Source organism: Apodemus sylvaticus, chromosome 20 (genome assembly GCF_947179515.1).
Source record: "Apodemus sylvaticus chromosome 20, mApoSyl1.1, whole genome shotgun sequence".
Classification (NCBI taxonomy): Eukaryota; Metazoa; Chordata; class Mammalia; order Rodentia; family Muridae; genus Apodemus; species Apodemus sylvaticus.
The window spans coordinates 40,971,230-40,997,814 of record NC_067491.1 but is presented as its reverse complement, the minus strand read 5'-3'; the positions used below and the strand labels follow the sequence as shown (position 1 = coordinate 40,997,814).

Here is a 26,585-nt window from a genome sequence, read left to right as displayed (position 1 = left end):
ATTTTGTAAGGTATTAACTCTGTGATGAAGTCTACATAGTGTCTATACATTTTTGAATATTAACCTTGCAACTATAAAATCCTTGAGGTATTTTACTTAATCTTATTCTTTGCAATTCCTCATTACTCATTTACCAACACACCGACGCTTAATGAATTCAAAATCGTACACACTCTGTATCAAATGTACAATACCGCTATGGGTTCAGTAATGCATTTCTTAGCAGTGAGCGCCATCGTTGTCTGGAGGAAGAAACTCGTGTCTATAGGAGAAACTCCCATCTGGGGAATGCTTTGCTTGGTGTACTTCTCCCCGCGGGGTCGCTTTCTGGGTACAGCCTCTAAAAACATTCATTTCACCTTTAGGAAGACACCAACCTGTGGGGACATAGCTCCTGGCGCGAGCCCCAGCTCTGCGCGTGCGCAGAGCGACCTCCGCAGCCCGTTTGTGAGCAGGAACCTCCAAACGGCGGATCCTTTCGCTCGAGTTTCGTCTTCCGCCCGGCGGCTTTTACCCGGAGCACGGACAGGGCGGACCATGCAGATGAGAATGGAGCTGGTGGAGGTCCTGAAGCGCGGCCTGCGGCAGATCACCGGCCACGGCGGCCTGGGGGGCCTCCTACGGGTTTTCTTCAGGTAGGAAGCCAGAGCGAGACCCTGGCTCTCTGGGGACGGACCTCCGCTGGCTGCTTTTCTGGAAAGGGGCCCAGATTAGATCACCTTGGAGGTCCACGGTCCCCGTCAAGGACGACAAGTTCAGTCCCAGAGTTGAGTTCCTGGGACAGGCGTCTCTGGGCGCAGCTCAGCCCCTAGTGACGGAGCTGTGACGTAGAGGCTGGGGTAGCCGGGATGCTACCGAGTCCTGGAGTGTAATGACGCTTAGCATAGCAACCCCTCTACCCCCGAGGTGACCTTGGCAAGTTTTCCTCTGCACTGTATACAGTAAGAAGGTGAAGGTGGCGATCATGCCAGTCCTGATTATCCCTGTAAGCAGCAGCAAATCCGGGGAACCACTTGGAGACTCTGAATTATCCAGGGGACACACGTAATACGACGAAGATGATGAAGTACTTTGACTCCCTGAAGGTTTGGCTAACTTAGTGTCTCTCGATGCAGGGCTAATAGTAGATACGTGGACCGTGGCTTGAAGGTAGTGTTTTAAATGTAATCCAAGCAACATCAGTTGTGTTGAATTTTACCCCCACCTGTTTACATGCTCCTGGGACAACACAGGAGACTCTTTGCCGGAAAGCTGATTCGTGAGCGTTGAGTGGCAAGAGCCTTCTGCTGAAGGCTAGAGGTGTACATCAGCGAGCACCCCAGTATCTCCTCGTTCTTGTAGTCGATGAAGCAGTCGGTAGTACTCTTTATTTCTGGTTTTGTCTTGAACAGTGAATCATTCTGAGATGCCTCTTTTTTCCCCCTGTGTACTTGAAGGTCAAATGATATAAGGGTTGGTACGTTGGTGGGAGAAGATAAATATGGAAACAAATACTACGAAGACAACAAGCAATTTTTTGGTAAGTGCAGTTTGTGTGTGTGTGTGTGTGTATGTGTGTATGTATATATATGTGTGTGTGTGTGTGTGTATATATATACATATATATGTATATATATAAATGGATTAGGGTTGGGATTCTGAGTCTATTTTTGACATCATGCATGAGCTGATACAGTTACTTGGAAAGGAAAACTCAATAGGAAATTTAAAAGGTAGGCAGAGGAGATGACTCAGCCAGTTTGGGCACCTGCCACCATACATAGTGACCTGAAATACACTTATTAAATGCATCTTATTCTATAACTGTAACATTTGAAACACAAACCACAGAACTTTAGGCTTTGGTCAGATTTTAAGTAATCTGAGCTCAGCAGGGCGTGGTGGCACACACCTGTTATCTCAGCACCTGGGAGGCAGAGGCAGGTGGATTTCTGAGTTCCGGGCCAGCCTGGTCTACAGAGTGAGTTCCAGGATAGCCAGGGCTACACAGAGAAACCCTGTCTTGAAAAAAACCACAAAAAAAAAAATTAAAATTAAAAAAAAGTAATCTGAGCTTGGCACTGAGGCTCCTGTGGTCCCAGCACTCTGAAGGCAGGGGCAAGAAAATTGCCAAAGGTCTGAGGCTAGCCAGGACAGCCTGGGCCGCCATAGAAACCCTATCAAGCAAAACCCAAAGAACAGGTTTTCATAGATGAAGCAGCCAAGGCTCAAGGAGGAAATATCTTCGCCAAAGAGACTCGATCATATGAAAGAAGTGGCAACAGAGCCCCAAGGAGAAGTTTTTTCTACTCATTATTTTGTTGTTAGGAATTAAAGTAACGTTCCTTCTCCCTCTTCTTTCTTCTGTTCTCGCACTAAAATGTAAGACTCTTTATTCTTGCTAATCATTAAAATGATAAATAACACTGAAAATATTGAAAATGTTTCATATAAAGTAAAAAGTGCAAGCCGAGCTGAGAACATTAAGTAGTTCAGCAGTGGGGAACTTGCCTTGTGTGCCCAAGGCCCTGAGTTCAAGAACAGGGATAAAAAGAAAAGGGAAAAAAGGTAGAAAGCGCCTTCTGTTGTGGCTTTACTGTTTCTTCTAAAGGTTTTTAATCACATGTACTTATGCATTTTTATGTGTGGGTGTTTGAGTGCCGGGAGCCGCGGTGTAGGATGCAGGGATTGAACTCAGGCCCTTACCCTGGACCACAACCCTTTTACCACTTCCATCTCACTGGCCCCTGTAATTTTACTTGTATTTTAATACTTCAACTTACACATGTTTTAAAGACTCGAATGGGGGCTGGAGAGATGGCTCTGTGATTAAGAGCTCTGGCTGCTCTTGCAGAGGTCTTGGGTTCAGTTCCCAGCATGGCGGCTCACAGCTCTCTGTAATAACTCCAGTTCCAGGGGTGTCTGATGCCCTCCTCTGGCCTCCAGGGGCACCAGGCACACATGTGGTGCACATACATATTCGCAGGCAGCACACATAAAATTAAAAAAATTAATCTTTAACTAAATACATAGACTAAAAACAAATTCCTAGTAGAGTTGCCAAGTATGAACATGAACTTTCAATAGAATAATTATTTATTTTAATTGTATAATGCTAATTATTTTATTTTATGGGTATGAATGTTTTCCCTATGTGTGTGTCTATGTGCCACATGCATGTCTGGAGTCCAGGTTAGTATCAGGTCTCCTTGAATTGAAATTACAAATGACTTGGAACCATTGTCGGGTGCTGGAGACTGAACTTCAACCTTCTTCAGGAGCAGCGAGTGGTTTTAACTGCTGAGCCATTTCTCCAGTCCTGACTTTCAACACTATATATATATGTGTGTGTGTGTGTGTGTTTATATTATTTGTTTATTAATAGTTATTAACATATATATACAAGAGAGATTACTAAGGACCAGCTCGGTCATAGTATAAATCTGTTGCCAAGGCCTAACCTATGAAACCTTTCCCGTGGTCCATTCCATCAACCATGAGTGTCCACTGCCTTGTTGGAATGCAGTTCAAGTTTAGTTATCCATTCTTCTGGGTTTTTTTTATGTTTTCTGTGCCACTCAGTCTGCTCTGGAATTCAGCAGTCCTACCAGAGGGCCTAATGGAAACTACAAGTACTTTTGGGTGTGTGTGTGTGTGTGTGTGTGTGTGTGTTTGTATGTATACTATGTTGGAGGTATGTGTGTGGGTAGTATATGGTGTCTATAGTATATGTGTATACTGTGTTGGGTCCATGTTTGTGTTTATATGTCATGTGTATGTAGTATGTGGTATGTGTAGTATGTGTGTACAATATTGGTGTATGTGTGTAGTATGTTGGCTGTGTATAGGATGTGTGTGTGTGTGTGTGTGTGTGTGTAGCATGTGGACTGTGTGTGTGTGTGTATAGCATATGGACTGTGTGGGTGTGTAGGCCAGAGGACAACCTTGGGTACTATTTCTCAGGCCCCAAGCACATTCACCTTTTTCCTTCCGTTGGCCTAGAATTCACCAAGTAGGCTGGGCTGGGCCGGCCAGTTTGCCCTAGGGATCCCCCTGCCTCTGACTGGGTTGGTGTTTGCCCTAGGGATCCCCCTGCCTCTGACCGGGTTGGTGGTACACATAGCTACTGCCATGCCTAGCTTTCATCGATTTATTTTCATTTAATGTGAGTCTGGGGATCAAACGCAGGCCCTTGTGTTTTCGGGGTAAGCACTTTGTGGACTAGTTTTCTCTCCACCTTGGAAACAGTTTTGGAAACAGTGGCCAGGCCACCCAGCTCATTTCCCAGAGAGCTGATGGATAGTGAGGCAGCCATGCTGTTTGATGCCGTGAACTCTCCTCCATTTATAGTAGCCACCTGTTAGAGAAGATTCATACCGTCCCCAAGGATCACACTGTTCCTTTATGGAGTTAATGTGTGCTGCTGTGAGTACTTTTTTTTTTTGCTCTGCTCCCTGGAGAACTTTCTTTTCTGGGAATTCCCTGGGCAGACAGGACCAGGTATGCCTCCCTCTGCTCATTCTGCGTCAGATACTACGGAGGAGCGAGGATTCTCCACTGTAAAGGTTGTGAGCCCACCCGCCAGCTCCATCCCTGTTCTGGGATGGAGCTGGCTTCGTAGAGCAGCAGGATGCCACCCTCAGGCACACTGTTGCGTTAGAACAGTGGCATCGGCTTCCTGGTTTTACGTGCATGAGCTTCAGAAACTGTCTTCTCCATCCTCTCTCCAGGCCGGCACCGCTGGGTCATGTACACCACCGAGATGAACGGCAAAAACACGTTCTGGGACGTGGACGGAAGCATGGTGCCTCCTGAGTGGTGAGCTACGTCAGCACAGCAGTTGACAGGCAGGGGGGTGGGGTGGGGGGTACTTCACGATAGAAGAAAGGATTGACAGTGAGGAGAGTCTGCTTCAGGACGCAGCGGTCACAAGTTACTGCGCAACTTCAGGGCTTGAGGTAGCAATCAGGCTCTTTCTCCTACTCTGTGAGTCGGGGGCTCTGGGCAAAACAAGATGGCTGTCTCCGCTGTGATGTCTGCACCTTCAGAATTCTAGACTTATCTGAAGACGTGTTCACTAAGCAGCCAGCATCTGATGCTAGTAGCTGAGGCTGGAGTCGGAATGCCTTCACACTTGTGGTCCTTCACACTTGTGGTTCTTCAGGTGTGTGCTCAAGAAAAAACAAGCACAAACCTCATGGCCCCGAGAAATCATTATCACTTCCATCTGCTATGCATTGAAACAACTAGGAAGTGCTGTCCCTGTTCAGCCTGAAGGCATGTTAAATGACATTGTGTGTGTGTGTGTGTGTGTGTGTGTGTGTGTGAGAGGGGGGGGAGAGAGAGGGAGAATGAATGACAGTGTGGTAATCTGAGGAAAAACAGCATGTCACCATACCCTATGTGAGTGGTGAAGGGACAATCCACAGAAATCTGGCCCTGAGCACATCTAGCACTTTGAATTCAGGCGTGTCCCTAACTTCTTTAGGACTTGGTTTCCTCATCTATACAAGTCTCTAAAACCTCAGGTTTCAAAATATGCATGTTTTGAAACCAGAACAAAATATTAAATGCTGTCACTTAAGCAAATTTATATAAAGTATTTAAAGCCAAAGTACTTATTTCTTCTCCTTCTCCTCCTCCTCCTCCTCCTTCTCCTCCTCCTTTTCCTCTTCTTCCTTCTCCTCCTCCTCTTTTTCCTTCTCCTCCTCCTCTTCTTCTTTTCTGATTCTTGAAATAACTCTGAAAATCCTTCCCAGTTGGCCTAGAAGTTTTCATTATAGACGTTCATTTAATTCAGAAACTAAAAACACAGCTAGAAGTTGCTGGTGCGAGCTTGGAATCCTGTGTACTTAGGCTGTGGCAGGGAACAGCGCCAGCCTGGCAGGAGGCTGGGGGATGGCTCACTGGCCGCTGGAGTGCTCACCCAGCACGAGGCCTTCATTTCAGTTCCCAGTCTTGTGAAACAAACAGCGATAAATAAAACCCTAGAAGCCAATGCAGACTATCAACAGCTGTGATACTTTGTTTAAGTTGAACCTGGTCACTAGCATAGTTTGGAGGTCTGCTGAAGAGGAACTGGAGTAGCTGCGCGGTATACTGTTCAGTTCTAAAGACTCCTGGCAAGCAGGCCTGTGGTGTCAGTGGGTGAAGTGCACACGAGCCGGGGAGTGCTGGGGCCTGCCATGACCTGGAAACGCACACTCCGCCTGAGAGCCGCAACCCCGCCCCGCTTTGCCATCAGTGAGAATCCCCACAAGGCTTTCCAGACAGTAGCTGTCCTGAAGGAGTGTGTTTTCATTGTGACAGTTGTTGGTTTTCTTTTTTTTTTTTTTTTTTTTTTTTTGAGGAAAGTAATTACAGTTACTTTATGATAATTATAAACAATAAAACAATGTTAAACAGAAAGATTCAATGCTCTTATAATACCCCTTATTCTCATGCAAGCTTGAATTACATTTGTCTTAAAGAAGACTTTATGGGGCCCATAAGATAGCTCAGGGGTAAGTTCTTGGTTTTTTGACAGTAACTTTTTGTAGCAATTTAAGTATACCCAGTAAATTGTTCCGTTGTGATGGGAATGGTCTGCGTCTGTACAGTCTGGTACAGTAGGCTCGCCTGGCCCCACGCACCTTACAGTCTGGGTAGTGCAACTGAGGCAGTGACTCTTCTTTTCTTTGTGAACAGGGCTTCATTCTGTAACCTAGGCTGGGCTGTAACTCGTGGTGATCCCCCTGGCTCAGCTCTCTGAGTACTAAGACAACAAATATGAGTTAATCTTTTATTCATATATCCAGCCATTTCTCTTATTATTAAAGTTAAATAGGCTGCTTGGTTGGGCATGCAGTTTTCAAAACTGCTGTTGGGCAAGGGAAGCACGCTTCCTACATCCTTCCCTCGTGAGGCGTCTTTCTCCTGGGCTGGCTTGGGCTGACTGGGAACGCTAGTACTTTTGTGGGAAGTCACTGGTCCTTCTTAGTGGTAAGCAGTGGCAGCGAGGAGGTGGTGCCTCCTGGCTTGCTGTGATGCTTTAGGGGAATACGCCGTGGCTTTATTAAGGTCTGAGGAGCTGTGCAGGTCTTGAACTGCAGTCTCTGGATAAAGCAGTTCATTGTGGTAAAGGACCCTGAGTCCACAGCCTCAAGGTGAGGCATGGAAAGGCTTTTCTGTCACCACACAGCAGTATCGCTGAGCAGCACAGCGCTTGCCTAGGACAGCAAGGCCTGTCTTCAGTCCACAGTAACTAGCTGGCTGAAGAATAGAGTCTGTAAAGGCAGCACAAGGGACTGCGTGAGAGATGTGTTGGAAGGTTACAGTTTCCTCACAAGTCCAGTTGGACGGCAGGTTGGTCAGGGTGTCACAGAAGGCAGGCCATGGTTTTTCCTGTTACGATCTGCCACGTGGCCTCCAGTCTGGATTTATCCTCCTGTTAATTATAACTTCTGTCAGTTCATTAAGATAACTGCAAGGTTTCTCCTAAAAGAAATTACTCATTTTCCCTCTGTAACCAATTAGCATTTTGTGAGGAATATGTTGAACTTTCATATTCCATTCATATTTTTAATGTGTTCATGTTAGCATCAATTCCTGTTTGAATGATTGGATTATAAGTACTTTCTGTTATTTGTTCTTTTATTGCTTAAGTCGGGCTCGGGCAGAGTATTGGGAGCCCATTTGGAATGCTGTTGGATGCTTTTGAGACGATCTGTCCTTCTTGCAGTGCTCCCTTGCTCTGTGATGCCAAGTGCTCCCTTTTCAGCTTGTGGTTTCTGTGTCAGCTCTGCAGCGATCTCCGTGCAAGGAGACAGATTGGGGCGTGCCACAAGCCCGACGCCCTGTCAGGGACACGAAGTTCAGTCCAGGCAGGAGGAAATTAAAGAGCCCTGAGATCAGACCTTTTTGCTGTAGTAGTTTTGCTAGATGATAAAACTTGAATGGGCGCCGAGCCTACAGGACAGTGGTTGGAAAGCCATTGAAAGTCTGTCTAAAAGGGTGAACTGAGTGTAACGAGGAGGCTGTATTCCTGAGACAGGCTTTGGCTAGGCCTCTTGGGCCAGTTAGTTAAGAGGTGAATTCAAGGGGAAAGGTCTTGAAGGAACCTGAAAAGTGGTTCATAGTCACTGAGCCTCAGGAAAGCCAGACTGACTTGGGCTGAGACAGACGAAGCATCAGTGGTCTGAGTATTAGAGCAAACCAGTCATGGCATTCCTGTAAGACACAGTCCATAACTCTTCACTCCTCCTGCAAAGGCAGAGACAGGTGAGGAAGCTAGGGGAAATGTTGAAAGCCAGCAGGGGTTGGCCTAGGCAGTTTAAGGAAAGAAGGCGTTTCTGTGATGTCACAACAGTCACTTGTGACACAGTAGGTACCAGAGTAGAAGCTGCAGCAGATTATCCAGGACATGCGGCTGCAGTCATGGTGAAGCTGGCTGTTCAAATGAGCGTCTCAGTGTGGCTGAGCCAGCCTGATACTGGGAAAGATTCCTTACACCGGGGTGTCATAGCTAGGGCTGAGTTGTGACATCAGTGCCTGGCCTCAGCATTCAGGAGCGGCTTCCCTTGTGAAGGCTAATGCAGCTGATGGCTTCAGGTTAAAGTCAGTGCTGCTTACTGTTCCATAAAGCCTGTGCTCTGAGGAATTTTGCCAACCTGTGGCCTGTGAGCAGAAAGACAGAGCAGAGACAGCAGCATTGCTGTATACAACTGACTTACTTGTGTCACTGCGGAGGCTAACTGCTCACAAAGGTCCTTCCCAGTCTCCACGGACTGACAGCACTTACTGAATGCCCCAAGGGAGATGGACAAGGAGATCAGTGCTTCCAGTCTCACCAGCACATCCCTCATGTAAACCTGCATCCCAGAGGAGTCCAACTTTCCAGACAGTATTTACAAAATATATCCAGTAGTTAAAGCTACTACGCACAAGATTCCTCTGGTGGACTGGAGCAGTTAATTGAAAACCTCAGAAGGAGTTACCATTCGGAAAACCACTGAGAACAGTAATGAGTCGTGGGAGGTGGTAAACTTATCAGCGTTGACTCCAGCCCTCATGAGTGGTTCAGGACCCCAGAGGGAGCCGTGACCAACGGTGTGGTCAAATGAGCAAGAGATTAGAGTTAGGAGTGGAGCCTGAGGCGCTGAGGTGACTTCCTGGATGCGGAGATGCTCATGGGTTGAGAAGGAGACGGATCTTTTGAGATAGTGTTTCCTGGTGATGACGCTGTGAACATTGCTGAGATAATAGAAGAAGATTTGGGTTTTTGCATCAACTTAGTTGATAATGCGATAGCATGGTTTGAGAGGGAGGGTCTTCTGAAGGTAAATATTATCAAATACACCAGCGACTACGTGAAAATTCCTTATGAAGGCTCAACTGATGTGGCAAACTTTGGTTTCATTTCTATGATCTTTTAAGAAAATGCCAGGAGCTAGAGAGATGACCGAATGATGAAGTACTTCCTGTCTGAGCCTGAGGGGCTGAGTTTGGATCCGGCACATTTACAGAAAGCCCAGTGTGCTGGTTTGCCCTGTAGTCCCAGCACTGGGACAGAGTCAAGAAAGCCCCAGGGACCTGCTGGTCGGCCAGCGTAGCTCCAGGCTCAGTGAGACCCTGTCTCTGAAATTAAGATAAAGGCCTATATCAGCTTCTGGTCTCCATGTGTACTGCTTCATGGACATGCAGCAGCATACATGTTTATGTATGTATACACACAGATACAAGAAAAGAAAGAGAAGTAGTCAGGCTAGGGGTGTAGCTCAGTGGTAGAGTCCTGACAGAAGAGACAAGACTTAAAACAGCAAAATGATTCAAGATGACTAGCGACTTTTAGCAATAAAGTATTACAAACTAGGGTGTATGTATGTAGTGTGGGGACATACTGCTGCATATGGACCAGAGGCCAGCATCATGTAAGCTAATTTCTACATGCACAGTCCTCCAGAACCACCTTCTGTGGTCCACTGTCACTTTCCTTGCCGTGCTGTGGAACCCGCACTATCTCGGGACAATTCTGTAGTGGTTTTATATCCCCTCGTCTTGTTTCCTGCCTAAAATCACATGTTACATTCCCATCTTCCCCAGTCTACACCGGTGTCTCTTCCTTGCTATCCCTGCTGGGTAATTCTTTGTATGTAACTAAGTGAGTGTTTCCATGCTAGTCCCCAGAGACTCTTGCCTTCCACGTGGACTTCTGTTTACCCACGCCTGCCTCCAGTGCCCACCCGCGGCTGCTTATGTTCTCAGCATGAATTTTCTGATGCACCTAGGTGCCAGCTTGGGCCCACCACTTTTTATTATTTTTGTAAGTTAACATATAGACTAATGAGCTTCACTGTGATACATACTACATATCTGTAATAACTGTTTGGTCATACGTTTTTCCTCTGAGGTTGACCTCACTTCATGGCTTTTGTATTCTGGTTGCTCTGTAGATTCAATCAGGAGGGTCAGGCCTTAGGCTAATGCCTCAAGGAGGCTGCTGTGCACTGGTCGTTGTCTAGCAGGAGGTGATAGCTGCTAGCCCAGCATGCTAGTGAGACAGCTGCAGTGTAGGGTTGTATTAGTTACCAGTCCTGGGGCACCAGTCATCAACAGCCAACATAGCAAGCAGTGGCTCGCACTCTGGTAGCTATTGGGTATCCCCTGAGTACCTCTGCTCCACACCTTCCCAGAGTTGTGGTTGGCACCTCCACTATAGTCTTTGCTCGGAAAGACTTCACTGCCACTGTGATAGCATTCCTTTTCACACAGGGATAACTCAAGACTTTACGGCTGGCCTCCAAGAGCCAACAGGTGCCAACAGGTAGAGAGGAAGCAAAGTAGAAGCAGGCTTATTAGGAGTCCCAGCCCTACTCTAACAATGGGCATTGCACAGGGACAGATCCAGAGAAGGTCGTCAGGGGGCCTGGAGCAGTGAGCCCAGTAAACCCTCTCTCCCCCAAGTCACTTTGTCACTGGATTTTATCACAGCAACAGGAAACAAGACTGAGACATATGTAAAACTTGTAAATTAAAGGGGAAAAGAAATGTTCACCAAGGAGCTAAGCCTTAATGAACTCTGGTGACACATACCTGTCCTTCTAACGCTCCATAGGCTAAGAGAAGCATAGAAAGTCTGAGGCCAGCTATACTTTGTGGCAAGGCGTTGTCTCAACAACAACAAAAGCCTGTTCTGATCGATCGTTTGCTCAGTTTAAAATTCAGATTACCTGCTTTGTGGTGGTGGTGGTGGTGGTGGTGGTGGTGGTGGTGGTGGTGGTGGTGGTGTCTTTTATTTCAAGGTTTTTGATCTGGGTTACTGGAAGTAGAGCTTCCAAGGTAGAAAAGACAGAGTAGGGAGGTCAGGAGTCAGGGGGAGTTCTCTTTGGTAGACACAGTGGGTCTGGAGAGCCACAGCTGAGAACACTCACTGGCAGCCCGGATAGAGACTGATGCTAGAGACAGGGATTTCCTGGGATTTTAATTTTAGCTAATGTACTATGTGATTTAAAAGAGACGGCCTGAGATGGCATGTCTTGCTCACTGCTCTGGAGACCAGGTGTGGATATACTGACTGTATGGTTGGGAGGAATCCTAAAAGCCTGCCCTGTAGGTGTAGGCTGGTGAGCTTGGAAGTGGGGTTCCCCGTGGGAATGGGAGTTCTGGGCTGTGCCTGTGTCTGTTGTTGGCTGTTGAAGAGCAAGAAGCTTTTAATCGCAGGCCAGCTCCTGCACCTGCTGCGTTCGACGCTCGTCTCCCTGGAGTACGTGCTGTGTGGTCTGGGGGGTAAGGAGCACAGCTCCTGCATGGCTGGGCGGGCTGTCTGCCAGCTGCATGATGGCTGCAGAGCTCACTGAGAGGAACTGTGATGCTGCCCAGCTGGCAGCTGGTGGCGCTGTCCTCTGCTGAGTCGCAGGTGCCAGTGAGGCCTGGCCCAGCAGCTGTGCAGTGTCACCTGGAGACAGGTTTTCTTCGAGGCATTGGTGAATTTTATGAGAATCAAAATCTTTAGTCATCTTGTCAATTTCCCTCACTCTTCCCTAATCTTGTGGGAGGAGTTCACTTTCTAGATCCTGACTTTGCTTTGCTTCTCTAGTCTGCCAGTAAGCAGTATGGCCACTAACTAGGTCTACCTGTGGACGTGCAGAAGGGGTGTGTGTGTGTGTGTCTGTGTGTGTATGTGTGTCTGTGTGTGTCTGTGTGATGCCTTGGAAGGGCACTGGGCTGCATGGGCCTTGAGAGTAAAGTGTTACTGTCCGTGAGCAGAGGACCTCACTGCGCGTCAGGCTCTGGTGCTGCGCTCCTGTGCGAAGTGAAGTGTGCGTGCCCGCCAGGAGGTGACAGTCCCCTAATGAGTACAACCTGGCAGACTCAAAATGTTCTGCAGTTCTTTACTTAAGATTAAATGTCTTAGTATTAGTTTAAATGCTTATATAGAATAATCTCAAAGCATTACTTAAGTAAATACTACATATTTTATACCACTTTTATTTCTCTTCACTTTTATCATTAAATTACCCATCATTCTCTAGCTAGATAGTAATGCACAGAAGTTTGTTTTCGTTGGGTGTGCCAGTTAGCCTGAGCATAGAGTTGTTGACATAAAGACCGACTAAATAACGAGTAGCTACATAAAACTTGGCAGGGTTGAAATGTTACTGAGTGTGGAGAAGTGGGTTATTTCATGCATGTAGAATAAAGTGTTTTCTCTCATATCAGGAGAAGTAGACTTACTGCTTGGATTTGATGTGTTGGAACCCCGACTTGCTTAACAGTTGTAGTTGAATGGCTTGCTTGGATTTTTCTCTGCAGCATGTCTGCCATGTCTCCACTTGGTGGCGCCTTCTGTTCATTTTTAGCTAGCATGTCTTTTTCCTCAGTGTAGAGCACGTCTGTCTCCTTGTATACTGAAATAGCTCTCTCCCTCCCTTCCTCCTTCCTGTTGGCCTGTGTTCTAGTTTTTTGTTTTAATTGTTTTTAAAGAACAAAGTCATAGAAAGGATTGTGCGGAGGAGGCGGAGTGATCAGAGAGGAGTAAAGAGGGCTTCACTGCATCAAAGTGCTGAGTGGGGCCGTCCACAGACGGAAAAGATACAGTGGCTTGTGCTGGTCCGTGACCGTGCTCAGTAATAGGGATGCCGGAGAAAAAGAATCAGGAGTTGAAGGCCGGCCTGGACTGCATTCCACCAGCCTGGGCAGTGTTACCTGCACAAGGCGCCAAGTTTAATCTGGAGCTCCACAGAGACACAAAACAAGACAAAGCCTGATTACCAGGTGTGACTGTGTCCAGAGGCCCACGGTACAACCAGAAGCACTCCGAATTCCTTGGCTTTTGAACACGCACGCACGCACCCTCAGGATTCCCCTCACCTGGTCCACAGATAATGGGTCAGCTTTTATAGAAGAGGAAAGTGTTCTTTTTGAGAAACAAGGTTTTATTGTGTTGCCTAGCTTGGTTCTGAACTGGTAGGTTCAGGGGATCCTCCTGGCATAGCCTCTGTGCCCTAAGAATCCCAGTGGAGAGAAGAGATGGTAGTTTACTGTCACACCCTCTGTAGAAGAAGGCCTGTGACTATAAATAATAACATTTGTATTTGTGTCATTTGATGTCGTTTGTGGTTCCTTCCCCATCCACAGACATTTCCTGCATCTCAGCAGCACTCTGCCTGTCTGCTGCGTGTTCCAGTAGCTAGGAGCTTTGGTACAATGGCATTTTGTATTGAAAACTAACATCCCATTTATTGCAGCTGTAAATCTTAAACTGTAGTTCTTCTTAAGCCTTGAAGCTTAGCTCATAAGCAGAATAACAAGATTAGTAAATTGAATACTTTCTGCATAAAAATAAAGAATAATCATTTTCTTTTGTTCCTTGATGAATGTTTGATAAACTCTAATGGAAAGGATTAAATTCTCCTAAACAGTTATATCTATTTATAAATTTAGTTCATTGCATTATTTTAAGCATTTTAGTTAGGTTACATCTATAAATTTAATATATTTAATTTTCCACAATCCCTCAAATGCCCCAGTGTTGTGATCGCATTCTCATTACTCAAGCCAGAAACTTCAGGGCATTTCAGCTCCTCTTTCTCTCACAACCACCAGCTACTTCTTCCTGCCTTGCTCCCTTTAAACTACTATTAATGTGTCACCCTCAGCATGAACTGTTCTGTTTTCATACTTGTGTCAGTGGTTACATGTCCACCCACCCTTTTGTGCCCCCTCCCCTGCTCTCTTTTTAACCTGTGCTCACTATTATTTGTGGACAGTGGGGTGCTATGAGGTAGGGGTGGGTGTGTGCTACAGCAAGGATATGGGGCAGAGGACAAGTTTGAGAAATTGGTTCTCTCCTTCCATCTTCATGTGGATTCTAGGAGCCCACTCAGGGCTCGGGCTTTCTGCCAAGGCTTCACCAGCCGAGCCTTCCCTGCAGCTCTGCTGCTTCTCTCTGAGCATGGCAGACATCTGATTGCCACCAGAGTCTCTTCCTGGACTCTTGCTTGGCTTCTGCAGCAATGGCCAGAATGGTCTGGTGACATTCTTACGGCCCACTACTGCCATTGTCTGCCTTGCTGGGTGTTAGTGGTTGGGTTTTGGTTTTGGTTTTGGTTTTGGTTTCTTTCCTCTGCTGAGGATTGGATTTAGGGCCTGTGTGTGCTAGTCCAGGCCTATACCACTGAGGGTGAGTCACCTTTGCTCTTGGTCCACTACTGTGTTTTGTGTGATAGTTGGAGGTTTTGCTCATTATTTTAATGGACTGAATTTTCAGAGTCAAACCTGGGAGCTCGCGCATATGAGACAAGCACTCATGGGGCTCTACTCAGCCCCCTCTTTTCTTTTTCTGCAACCTCATGCTGGGCCTTCTGTGTTCTCTTCATAGTGAGAAGACAGTTCCCATCTCCTCACGTGCTCCATAAGGCTCATATAACCACTGTGCATTCCAGCCCTGAACACTGTCCTGCATTTCCCTGTGGTCCCTGACTGTCATTTTCTTAAACTGTGAGCCAACTCCGTGTGAGTGTTTCTGTAGGCCTCCATAGCTCATGTGTTCTTTAATACGGCTTCCCACACTGCCCTGCAGGAAGAGGCCCGCAGGCTCTCACACTCTCCTCCCCACTGACCGACCTAGGCCTCTGCCAGGCGGCTTTGTTTTAATCCCCACCTTCTCACCTAAAGGATCCTGACTACAGTTTCCTTCTCTCTCCACCCAGCTCCTCCCTCCCCTTCCGTCCAACCAACCACCCCTTTCTGTCTCTCATTAGAAAACAAACAGGCTTCTAAGGGATAATAAAATAAATAAAAACAGATAAATAGATAATAAAAAGATAAAGCAGAAACTAACACATCAGAATAGGGCAAAACAAACAAAGAGGAGGAGAAGAGTCCAAGACAGACACAGACCCGTGTGTTTGCACACTCAGGAGTCCCAGAGGACACAGACTGGAGACCACAGGACACAGGCAAAGGACTGGCTTTGTATTTCTGGTTCTGGGTCACCTCACTCAGAATGATTTTTTTTCTAGCTCAAAAAAAATCATGAAATTCTCTGGTAAATGCTTAGTATTTATTGTGTATTTTTAATTTCTTGTCTGATTCTTCAAATACTATCCTAAAAAGCTTCCTAGTGCACAGTAGCTTATACATAAATATTTGTTGAATGAAGATAGATATATTCTCTTTGAAGCGATCACTGTTTTTAGATATAATAATCATTTAAGAACATAATGCAAAATGACACTTGTGGTTTTTTAAATTATTTTTATTTTACATGTATAACTGAGCTGCCTGCATGTATGTAAGTACACCTTCTAACTTGGAGGCTAGAAGAGGGTGCCTTACTTCCTGGAGTTACAGACCGTTGTGAGCCTCTGCGTGGGTGCTGGCAACGGGTGGGGCCCCCTGCAACAGCAAGAGGCACTCATACCTGTGAGCCGTCTCTCCAGTGCTCCTCCACCCCTGTTCTTTTCTGAGACAGGGTCTCACCATGGAAGCCTGCCTGGAACTGACTCTACAGACCAGGTTTGCCAGAGCTGCTAGAGGTCGCCCACCACTGCCTCTGCTCCCTGTCCTGGGATAAATGCTCCTACCACTATGCCTTGCTTAAAATAGGTCCCTCTTAATGTTTGTTTTTAGACCATAAAATCATTCTAAAAGATTATGTTCTATGAAACTATAGACTGAATGATTATATTTTTTCCTACCATTTTTTTTTAAATACTGGCTCTGTTATGTAGATGAGGCTGGCTACCCACTTACCATCCCCCTGTTATGTAGATGAGGCTGGCCACCCACTCACCACCCCCCTGCTTCAGCCCCCTAAATGCTGGGGTGACAGGTGCAGTACCACCTGCTCTGTTTGGGTTTTGGTTTTGATACAAGATTTCATGGAGCCCTGGTTGGTCTGAAGCTTGCTATGCAATCCAAAGCTGGTGTTGGACTAGCAACCCTTCTGCCTGTAAGCCCCCATGCTAGGGTTACAGGAATCCAAACAGAATTCTTATATTTTCAAAGAAGGTTAATGGAATGTTTTGTACCTGGGGTGTAGAAATAAGCTAGGGTTGTTCTTTTAAAACAAGGAACTGTTCTTATTGCGAGTGTCCATAATTTTTAAAAACATCTTTATTGTAGATTATCATAGGTTATCGTGACTGTGACATATTCTGGGTATTTTGCAAGTAGTACATTTCATAAATAGATACTTTCAGCATTTCCGTGTGATCATTAGTGAAAGACATTGCATTGTAGAAATGACCTCCGAAAGCATTTGTTAAGGCAGACTGAGAGAAACTATCTGTCTACCACTAAAGCATCTGTGTGCTTTAAAGGAAGCAATGCTGTTCAAATGGCACCGTAAGTGAGATGAAATGAGACTGGAAGCCATTAGAATCTATTTACGATTACAGAGTAGTAGCAGAAGACTTGGGTCGGATTTATAAACCAGTTCCCAAGTTGGTTTGATAAATGGTATTTCTTTTTAATATACTTCATTTTTTCTTATTAAGTAATATGTTTGCTTCAGAAAATAACAAAGGAAATAATCTATTGTCCCACCAGATGGAAACAATAACTATTAACGTTTTGATAACCTGTCATTCTGATCTTTTCTATATACATCGATCCTTTTGGCTTCATTCTTTAACATATTTCAATTTTTAATTTTATTCATTTTTATGTGCATTTGTGCATACATAAGTTTATGTGCTCCAGATGCATGCAGGAACCTGCTGAGACCAGAAGAGAGCATCAGATCACCTGGAACTGATGTCAAATCTACCACATGGGTGCTGGGAACCAAGCCTGCTTCCTCTTCAAGAATAATGAGTTCTCTTAGCCACTGACCCATAACTCCAAGTCCAAAATGTCATCTTTAGGGGTATGTGTGGAGTCTGCCTGACAGTCAGATAGCCAGCCGTGTGTGTGTGTGTGTGTGTGTGTGTGTGTGTGTGTGTGTGTGTGTGTATGTGCCTATAGTCAGCCAGCCAGCCATGTATGTGTGTGTGTGTGCCTATAGTCAGCCAGCCAGCCATGTATGTGTGTGTGTGTGTGTGCCTATAGTCAGCCAGCCATGCATGTTTATGTGTGTGTGTGTGCCTATAGTCAGACAGACAGCCATGTATGTGTATGTATGCCTATAGAGGCCAGAATAGAGCATCAGACCCCTCCGCCTGGGGTCACACACCAACGCCAGCTTCCTGTAGGGGAGAGTTGCTAGAGGAACTGAATTTTTCTGTTTTGATAATCACTCTCTTTGCTGCCCTCGACAAAACATGTAAAATCTGTGCACTGGATCTCTCACTAATTACAGTGGAGGTGTATTCTCTAATTAATTAATTAATTATCCAATGAATTAATGTTTTTTTTAAATGTTTAGAGCAATGCCCATGGTTTACAAATGCTAACTAAGGATTGTTTAAAAAACTTAACCAAACAACCTGCTTTTAAACCTTAAAATGTGGTAAAAGTTTTATCAAGTGGTGGTCTATACTGTAATTTATAGTAAGAGTTTAGTCTGGTGGCTTCATATGCATAATTTAAGAATTCCCTTTTCTGCTCAGCTTTGTTCACTCCATTTTCTCACTAGTGTAAATAAACACCCTCCTTGTGCGTGAAGAAGAAGTTGTGGCTCGGGCGGCCTCTTTTCTTTAAGGCAGATTTCTACCTGAAAGGACTAAATAGAGCATATGTGGCCTCTACCGTTTGGAAGAAGCTTTCGTATTTCTGTCAAAGTCCGTGTGATTTACACATCTTATAATTCCAGTGAATATTTTAAATAAACTGTAAATTTACTGAGACATTTTAGATACTTATTAGCTCTCTAAAACACTTGTTTCAGAAGATTAATTCTCTTGGTATTTCTAAGTACTTTGACTCTATTTGGGATGAATTTCTCAATATGTCATGGAAAATCTAACTTAATTTCCTTTTTTAAACAAACTCATCTTAGCAGTATGTTGAGACTCTTGCTTTCCCAGTGATGTGACAAGCCAGCCCATCTTTTGGTTGGCTCCTGCCGGCCAGGGCTGGAGCCTTCTGTCCGCTGTGCTTCAGGTTGTGACTTCTGCTAGTGACAGTCTTCTTGGCCGTTCCCAGCATCCCCCATTGCCTTGGGTGGCTGTCCAGCTGATTTTAGAATGACATCATCAAACTCCCTATTGAGGACATAGTTGAGGAGCATCTGAGAAGCAGTGATGCCTGCGTTATCAGCATGGAGACTGCCACCTTGTAAACCATGGCTGAGTTTTTAAAACTCATGGGGTGGACAGGATTAAAGGAATCATTATTTTAATATCTTTTCTTCCAATTCTGTTGATATACTTCAGTATGTTTGAGTATTGATTTTTCCCTAATGTTATATCTTTTCATAAAAATTCTCTTTTTGTCTTTATAACTTTTCTGCTTTTTGCCCGTATCCTTATTTGTGACTTTAGGGACTCTGCCTAGCATTTTTTAGTGTCTAGGTAACACCAGTCACCAATTTTGTAGACAGGGCTCTTAGAATATCAGCATCTTTAAGTCATTCATTATGACCCTTAATTAAAAATACTTTACAAATAAAATATTTTGGTGTAGAAATCTAAAAGGTATCATTTCCTCCTTTTATTTAATAATCATAACAAAAATAGAAGGGTTGCATTATTAGCCTGGCAGGCTATAAATATTTTAATTTTTTGTATCCTGTTGAAACAAATTACTCTGCATGCGCCCGTGTGTGTGTGTGTGTGTGTGTGTGTGTGTGTGTGTGTGTGTGTGCCCACGAGTAATAGTTTTGAGTTTTGGATTTTTTTGACAGGGTCTCACTCTGTAGACCAGGCTTGTCTCAAAATCATAGAGATCCATCTGCCTCTGCCCCTCTGCCCCTCTCTCTCTGCCCCTCTGCTTCTCTCTGCCCCTCTGCTTCTCTCTGCCTCTCTGCCTCTCTCTCTGCCCCTCTGCCTCTGCCTCTGCCTCTGCCTCCCCAGTACTGCGACTAAAAGTGTGCACCACACATCCAGCTGACTGTTGCTTACTTATTTCCTGATGCTTGCCCATATCCTTGCAAGGATTTCAATTTTTATAAATTACAATAAAAATGATCTTTTTCTTGCATTTTCTGTGAACTCTTCAATTTCTCACTTAAGTAACCAAACAGGCATTTGCAAGCTTTGGACTGCGGTTTCTTAAATATCACTTTAACCTTCAGCAGTCTGGAAAGCAATTAATTGAAAAAAGGTTTTCTTTATTACTTAGACTGACTCAGTGAGGTGAAAGTCAATTCTTTACACCATGTCTTAAACTCATATAAAGCCCTTTGGGATGTAACAGGCTTGCTTTGACAGCTAATCTCCCTCTTAGTAATTGATAGAGCCTGTCTCACAACCAGCCGCTGCAAGGGTTTCCATATTTTGTTAGCTGATCCCGGCTTGTGGGTCCCAGTCACTAGAGTATCCTGTTGCCTTTTGTGCCTTGGATCTCAACTGAAGGTTGTAACCTCTTTTGGGGTTGAACAGCCCTTTTACAGAGGTCACCCGAGACTATCAAAACACACAGATATTTAGAGTACGATTCACAACAGCAGCAAAATTAGTTATGAAGTAGCAAACAAAAATAACTGGGGTCAGCACAACATGAGGAGCTGTATTAAAGGGTCGCAGTTTAGGGAGGTTGTGAGCCACTGCTCTAGAGGATTATGGTAGATGCCTGTCTTCTTCACTCTTCCTTTGCTTGTTTGTTTGTTGGTTTGTACTGGTTTGTACTGGTTTGTACTGGTTTGGCCAGCTGCTCACCTGAGCCCGTCAGTTACAGCTGGCAGCTGGTCCTATAGAGCAATGGCTCAGCTTCAAAAGTGTTTGCTCATTGGAGTAAAACCTTTTCTCTTCTCTGGAGCTGCAATTCTAGAGCTGGGGCTCTGTCTCATCTTCTGGGCTCCAGGGTCTTGAGAGGTGTGACCAACAGACTGAAGACCACGGCTTCTCCCTCTCCTTCCTCCCCCACGTGAATGTGCTGCTGGCCTCCCGCTGCTTTTGTCTCTTGCACTTGGAGTGCTTTCTTCTTACTGGGCTCTTCCATTCTACTCCACGTAGAGCCAGGTTGTGTGTGTGTGTGTGCGCGCGCGCGCGTGTGTGTGTGTGTGTGTGTGTGTGTGTGTGTGTGTGTGTGTACACATATGCTTTGCTTGCTGAAGCTGCTCATGGTCTGAGGAGTCAGTCTCTCCTCTGACCATGTGGGTTGCAGGCATTGAACTCGGGCCGTCAGCCGTGGTGGTGAGCACCTTCACCTGCTGGCCCGTGTCTCTGCCTTGCTTGAGAGCTAATTAGATATGCTTTGAAGCCAAAATACTCAGGAATTTCAAGCTATGGTTTTATGTACCTGTTTGTTTGCTTGAGACAGGGTTTTGTCAACGTAGCCTATACTAGTCTGGAATCACACCCTCTACTTCTGCCTTGCTACTGTAGGATAACCAGCACACCACCATGCCCATGTTAATGTTTAGCCTCCTGAGTAATTGGGAAGCTTTTTTTCATTTTGTTTTGCAGTGTTGTTCTAAGCCATGCCTCATCCATGCCTGACCCTCCCTCTGTTCCTAAGATCCATCCTCCACTCTGAAAATTGTATTCTTATTCCATTAAAATGTGAACACTTTCAGAACTCCCTCATTTAGCAATGCACTCAGAGTCTCAGTACCTTCAGTAATGACATATTATGTCTCTTGAATATTGTCTAAGAAAATAAAGACAATGTAAACAAGGTGACTATACTCATTTTATTTTTTTGAAGGTAACAACTAGTTCTTGCTCTCCTGTATTGACTGGTTTTCTTGTGTGGCAGGACAGCTCATTCTAAAGGAAGAATGTAGAGTATTTTGAGCAACATTGTAATATTAACATAGTTGTGTTGTATAACTTTGTTTTCCTCAGTCTCATTTGAATAGTAAATGTGTAGTTTGCTTATTACAAAGGACAGGGTCTCTTGTTGTCCAGGCTGGCCAGGACTCCTGAGCTCAAGCAGTCCTTCAGCCTGTGGAGCAGCCAGGACTGCAGGTGTGCTACCCCAGGAGGAGCCTCACAGATTTCATACCGAGGCTCTGGGAGCCAGAGTAACCTGAGCATATTAAATATTCAGAACGAGCCCTTAAGTTCTCACACTAACTTACACCACTTATAATCAGCTCCAGAGTCACATCTGTACATCCATGTTATACGCATACTGTGTTATAATCTGACATGTTATACGCATACTGTGTTATAATCTGACAGCCGTTGTTTTGTGTATTTGTAATAGGTAAAATAATGGTGTAACTGAAAAAGGATGATGCGTTAGAGAGACTTAGTAACCATGGGCGAGAGCTGGCAGGTGCTGAGTGCCGTCCTGAAGTTGGAGAGACTTAGTAACAGTGATGGGCAGTGCTGGCGGGTCCTGAGTGCCCATCTGGGCCGGGATTCTCTGTACTCTGCTGCAGTCTGACTTTGACCATAACTCAAGTCTCTCCTCTTCAGGCACCGCTGGCTTCACTGCATGACTGACGACCCTCCAACGACAAAACCACTGACTACTCATAAATTCATCTGGACAAACCATAAATTCAATGTGAGTGCCACTCCAGAGCAGTATGTTCCTTATTCCACTACTAGAAAGAAGATTCATGAATGGGTCCCACCTTCGACACCTTACAAGTGACGACAGCGAAGACTGTCCCCGCACTTCCAGCCTAGTGCAGGATCATCCTAGCAGCTGACCATGAACTCGATTAAAATTGCTTGACCTAGCAGTGTCTTGTGTGTTTATGCTGTCATTCATCCCCTGCAAAGTGACACTCACACCTAAGGGAGAGTATTGACTTAGGTCCCTGAGGGGCGGGGCATCTGGAGTAAAGTTCCCAGTTCTAAGGAATAGCCCGGGGTCCTGTTTGTGTGTCCTCCCCGAGTCTATAGCTGTTGATGAGGGCAGGCCTAATTCTAACCTGAGCCACTAGAAGCCGGGAGGGTGCTGGAGAGACACAAGCACTGAGTCTGGCTTGGGGCTCCTGCTGTGGCTCTCTGGAGGAGGTTTGTGGAGATGCCCTATTTCCTTCACCACCCCCTTTTCTGTTTTTTTAAATGGGGTTTCTCTATGTAGCCCTGGAAGTTTTGGAACTCACTTTGTAGACCAGGCTAGTCTTGAACTCAGGAGATTACCTGCCTCTGCCTCCCAAGTGCTGATATTTTTTGTTTTTCAAGACAGGGTTTCTCTGTGTAGCCCTGGCTGTCCAGGAACTCACTCAGGCTGGCCTCAAACTCAGAGATCCGCCTGCCTCTGCCTCCCAGGTGCTGGGATTAAGGGTGTGCGCCACCACTGTCCTGCTAAGTGCTCGTATTAAAAGATATCCAGTACCACTACCTTGCAAGATGTTCTATTTCCTGGATAATAGTTTGTTTTAATCTATGTATTCTTCATTCATATTTCAGTCATCCTTTTTTAAAGAAGAGCTCATATAGCCCAGGCTAGCCTCAGACTTACTATCCTTGAGCTGAGGGTGACCTGAGACTCCTGATCTTCCTGGGATTTCAGGCATGTATCATCGCATCTGGTTTGGAGTGAGATTCTGGCAACCAAGGCAGCATCTATGAGATACTGCCACACTTTGACTGCCTTCCCTGTGGTTCCATTTGAAGCCAAGGTCCTGAGCTTCTGAGCCAAAGAGATCAACCCACCAGAACCAGTTCTCAATCCTCCTCAGTTGGTGGAACAGACTGTTTGCTCCAAGCCTGTCCCCTGAGTATCCCTTATTTAGCTGGATCAGGCTGAGTGCGAAGCCCTTGGGAGGCAGCTGGCTGTTCAGCAGGCTCTTTGAGGCAGCGTTCTGCATTTTGTTGACCGACTGATGAAGCACAGAGCCAAACAATAAAAGATGCCCAGAGCTGGGTTGAGATTTTGTATGACGTGTTCATCTTTCATTGGCTCCTCCATCAATAGCATTGTTTTTTCTGCTCCTAGAAGTAGATTGGCAAGAGGCAGTCCGTAGTTATTAGCCCGTGGCTCAAGGACCATGCTGCAATAGTAGATATGTAATTAATGAAGTGAGAAGGCTGAGGCAGGAGAATTGACTTTGAAGCTAGCCTGGACTATGTAGTTCCAGGCTAGGCCAGCTTGGGTTATACCTAAGGTAAGATCCTTTTTAAAAAGGAAAGAGAAGAAAGAAAAAAGGAAAAGAACGCAAGGAGAAGGGAGGGAGGAGAGAACCTTGTGTTGTCTGATTTCTGGCAATAAATAAACTTTGTTATCAGTTGACCTGAAATGCTGACAATCCAAAATCAGCCTCTAGGACAATGGTTCTCAACCTTCCTAATACTGCAACCCTTTAATACAGTTCATCATGTAGAACATACAGTTCTAGAATTAGTGTGAGCAGCACCCTACTCTGTTCTTTAAAATACCTGTTCCTAGACAATGTTCCTTGTTATATTCTGTTGTTATTGGGGCCTGGTTCCTGGAAGAGAAACTTAGGGATGGATGGAGAAACGGCGAAGAGAGAAATGAGTCAAGTCAACATCGTGCTGATCAAGACTAAAACTTTAATATCAGTCAATACATAGCTTAGGAAGAAAGCCCTCCTCCCAGTCTTCAAGGAGAGGTCCGAGACCTTGCTGGCTCCAATCTCAGCAGGTCGCCTGCTTCAAGTCTAGCAGATCCAGAAGGCTTCCAGGTGAGAGCAGCAGCTGTATTGTTCTCTAAAGAACAAAGGCCAGGAGTTTCACAGGCTGATAACTGATGATCAGAGCTGAGAGTAGAAAACCCAGCTCAATGCTGGAGTGGGAGAAGGGACAGTTCCTTCTATCTGTCCTTTTGCCATTGGGGAGCATTGTTGTCCAATGATCTGACAATGAAAAAGGCCAGCCCGAGCCAGGCAGTCCATGCCTTTGACTCTAGCCCTCTAGAGGCAGAGGCAGGCTGATCTCTGAGTTTGAAGCCAGCCTGGTCTACAGAGTGAGTTCCAGGACAGCCAGGGATACACAGAGAAACTGTCTTGAGAAGCCAAATTATAAGGGGAGGAGGAGGAGGAATGGGAGAGGGAGAGGGAGAGAGAAAGAAAGAAAGAAAGAAAGAAAGAAAGAAAGAAAGAAAGAAAGAAAGAAAGAAAGAGAGAGAGAGAGAGAGAGAAAGAAAGAAAAAGAAAGAAAGAAAGAAAGCAGAAAGAAAGGCAGAAAGAAAGGCAGAAAGAAAGAAAAAAGCAAAGGAAAGAAAGGAAAGGCCATCTTGGTTTGTAGATGGTGAGTGACATGGACTGCCAGCTGGAGGGCACTATAGTGTATCTATCATAGTTCCTGCCCGCAGATGCCTGGAAGGTAGAGAAGGGCAGCTATCAGTGGGTGGCATTGTAAGTGATGTTCTTTATCAGGTGCTTAGACTTGAAAGGTCTAAGTACCTGATAAAGAGGTCAACATCTGTAAACAGTCACTGATAGGATGGTCTGAAACTTGAAAAGAATGATGTTCAAGACCGATGTGGAAGATTTGGAAGGGCTTGAAAATGAACCTGGGAGGTCAGACATAAGATGCTTGAAGATACAGAACAAAGCACCCAGCTGCTGCCTGAGGTCCCTTCACCTGATCCTGATCTCGTTCTTACAGGCCTGATTGTGAACCCATCACAAATGTACTAACTGTCCAGCCCACATTCTCAGGGCAGTAGGTTTGTTTCATTGGACTTCCATTCTGTTGACACAGGCAGTTATTCTGCCCTACCCAACATGCCTTAGCCAACCCTAAGGTTTAAGGGCTAAGAACATGGTATCAGGTGTTCTTCTCTAGATCAGAACTAATAGGATAAATATATGTTATATAAAAAATGTATTAGGTTGGCTTACATCATAGAGGCTGGACAGTCTAACAATGGTTGTCTGTCCATTGGACACCTAGGAACCTGGTAGCTACTCAGTCCATGAGGCCAGATACATCTGCTGCCTCCTGCTGAAGGCCTGGTAAACTGAAAGCCTCTGGTCTTCAGTCCACAGTGCAAGGCTGAAGAAGCCAGTATTAAGAAGAGTGACAGTGGGAACCTTTCTCTCTGAGCTCGGTGTGTAGGTCCCTGTCAGAGGATGCCACCCACTCAGGGGGAGGGGTTTCTCTCCATGAAGCCATCCTGTCCTCACAGGCCCGCCAAGTGGCTTGCCCCAGACCTAATCAAGTCAACAGTCAAAGTTAGCCATCACAACAAAGGACAGTGTCCTTGGCTGAGAAGTCACAAAAAAGAGGCACCAGACCCAGTCTGTAGGGACCCACATAAGGTGCCCCTGGTGACCTGGTTACTTTCAGAGATCTTTCCTAGTCTTTCTTGTTTCCCTCTGTATTACTTGCTGTGTGTCACTCTTTCTGTTCCTCCAGAAACCAACCGATTCTTGTTCTTGGCCTCTGCCCTTCCTGTTCCTCCTAGGACCTGCAGTAGTATATAGTAGCAGGCTTGCGTCACGTTCTGGTTTCTGTCATCAGTGACCTGCTCTATAAACACCACCTCCTCAGCATGATGTCCTGTGTCCCTTTGATCTAGCTTCCTCAAGAAGTTCCCATTTAAAAAGGATGTATTTCCTTTCTTTTCATCATAGCACCTATTATTCATTTTAGGGAGAGGTGTAAGGAAAATACTAACAAACTGTCTGTGTCCCAAACACTGTCTAAGTTGGGTTTCTATTGCTTTGATAACACCATGACCAAAAACAAGTTGGGAAGGATAGGGTTCTTCCATCTTACAGATTGTATATAGTTCTTCAAGACAAGAAATAAAGGCAGGAACATGGAGGCAGGAACCAACAGCAGGAACTGAGGTAGAGGCCATGGAGGACTCAAGCTTACTGATTTGTCATTCACGGCTTGCTTAGCCTGCATTCTTATAGCACCCAAGACTACCAGTCTAGGGATAGCATCACCTTCAGTGCGCTGGGCCCTCCCAGGTCTATCATTAACCATGAAAATGTACCACAGGCTTGCCCACATGCTGATCTGGTGGGGGTGCTTCCCCAGCTGGGAGTCCTCCTCCCGGAGAGTACTAGCTTGTGTCAAGTTGACAAAAACAAAACCAACAGCAAGGACACTCACTGTCTACCTAAGACTCGAGGTATGTATCCATATGGAAATGAAACACTGGTCAGATTCTATACCTGTGGATGGTGAGACAACCAC

General features: G+C 45.4%; 1 protein-coding gene across 1 annotated transcript; it reads left to right on the top strand.

Annotated features, from left to right (window-relative positions):
- Window positions 1-501: 501 nt before the first annotated feature.
- Window positions 502-22,201, top strand: Ndufa12 (NADH:ubiquinone oxidoreductase subunit A12). Its single transcript, XM_052165554.1, has 4 exons — window positions 502-635; window positions 1,437-1,519; window positions 4,710-4,797; window positions 21,930-22,201. Exons 1-4 carry the CDS (start codon window positions 538-540, stop codon window positions 22,108-22,110), a joined length of 450 nt encoding a protein of 149 aa, XP_052021514.1. The 5' UTR covers window positions 502-537; the 3' UTR covers window positions 22,111-22,201.
- Window positions 22,202-26,585: the final 4,384 nt, after the last annotated feature.

What these genes read in the sequence shown, in the direction of transcription:
- Ndufa12 (XM_052165554.1), top strand. Translation starts at nt 538, where the DNA reads ATGCAGATGAGAATGGAGCTGGTGGAGGTCCTGAAGCGCGGCCTGCGG. An exon ending in AGACAACAAGCAATTTTTTG is followed by an intron (nt 1,520 to 4,709) that starts GTAAGTGCAGTT and finishes TCCTCTCTCCAG; the next exon opens with GCCGGCACCGCTGGGTCATG. An exon ending in AGCATGGTGCCTCCTGAGTG is followed by an intron (nt 4,798 to 21,929) that starts GTGAGCTACGTC and finishes TCTCCTCTTCAG; the next exon opens with GCACCGCTGGCTTCACTGCA.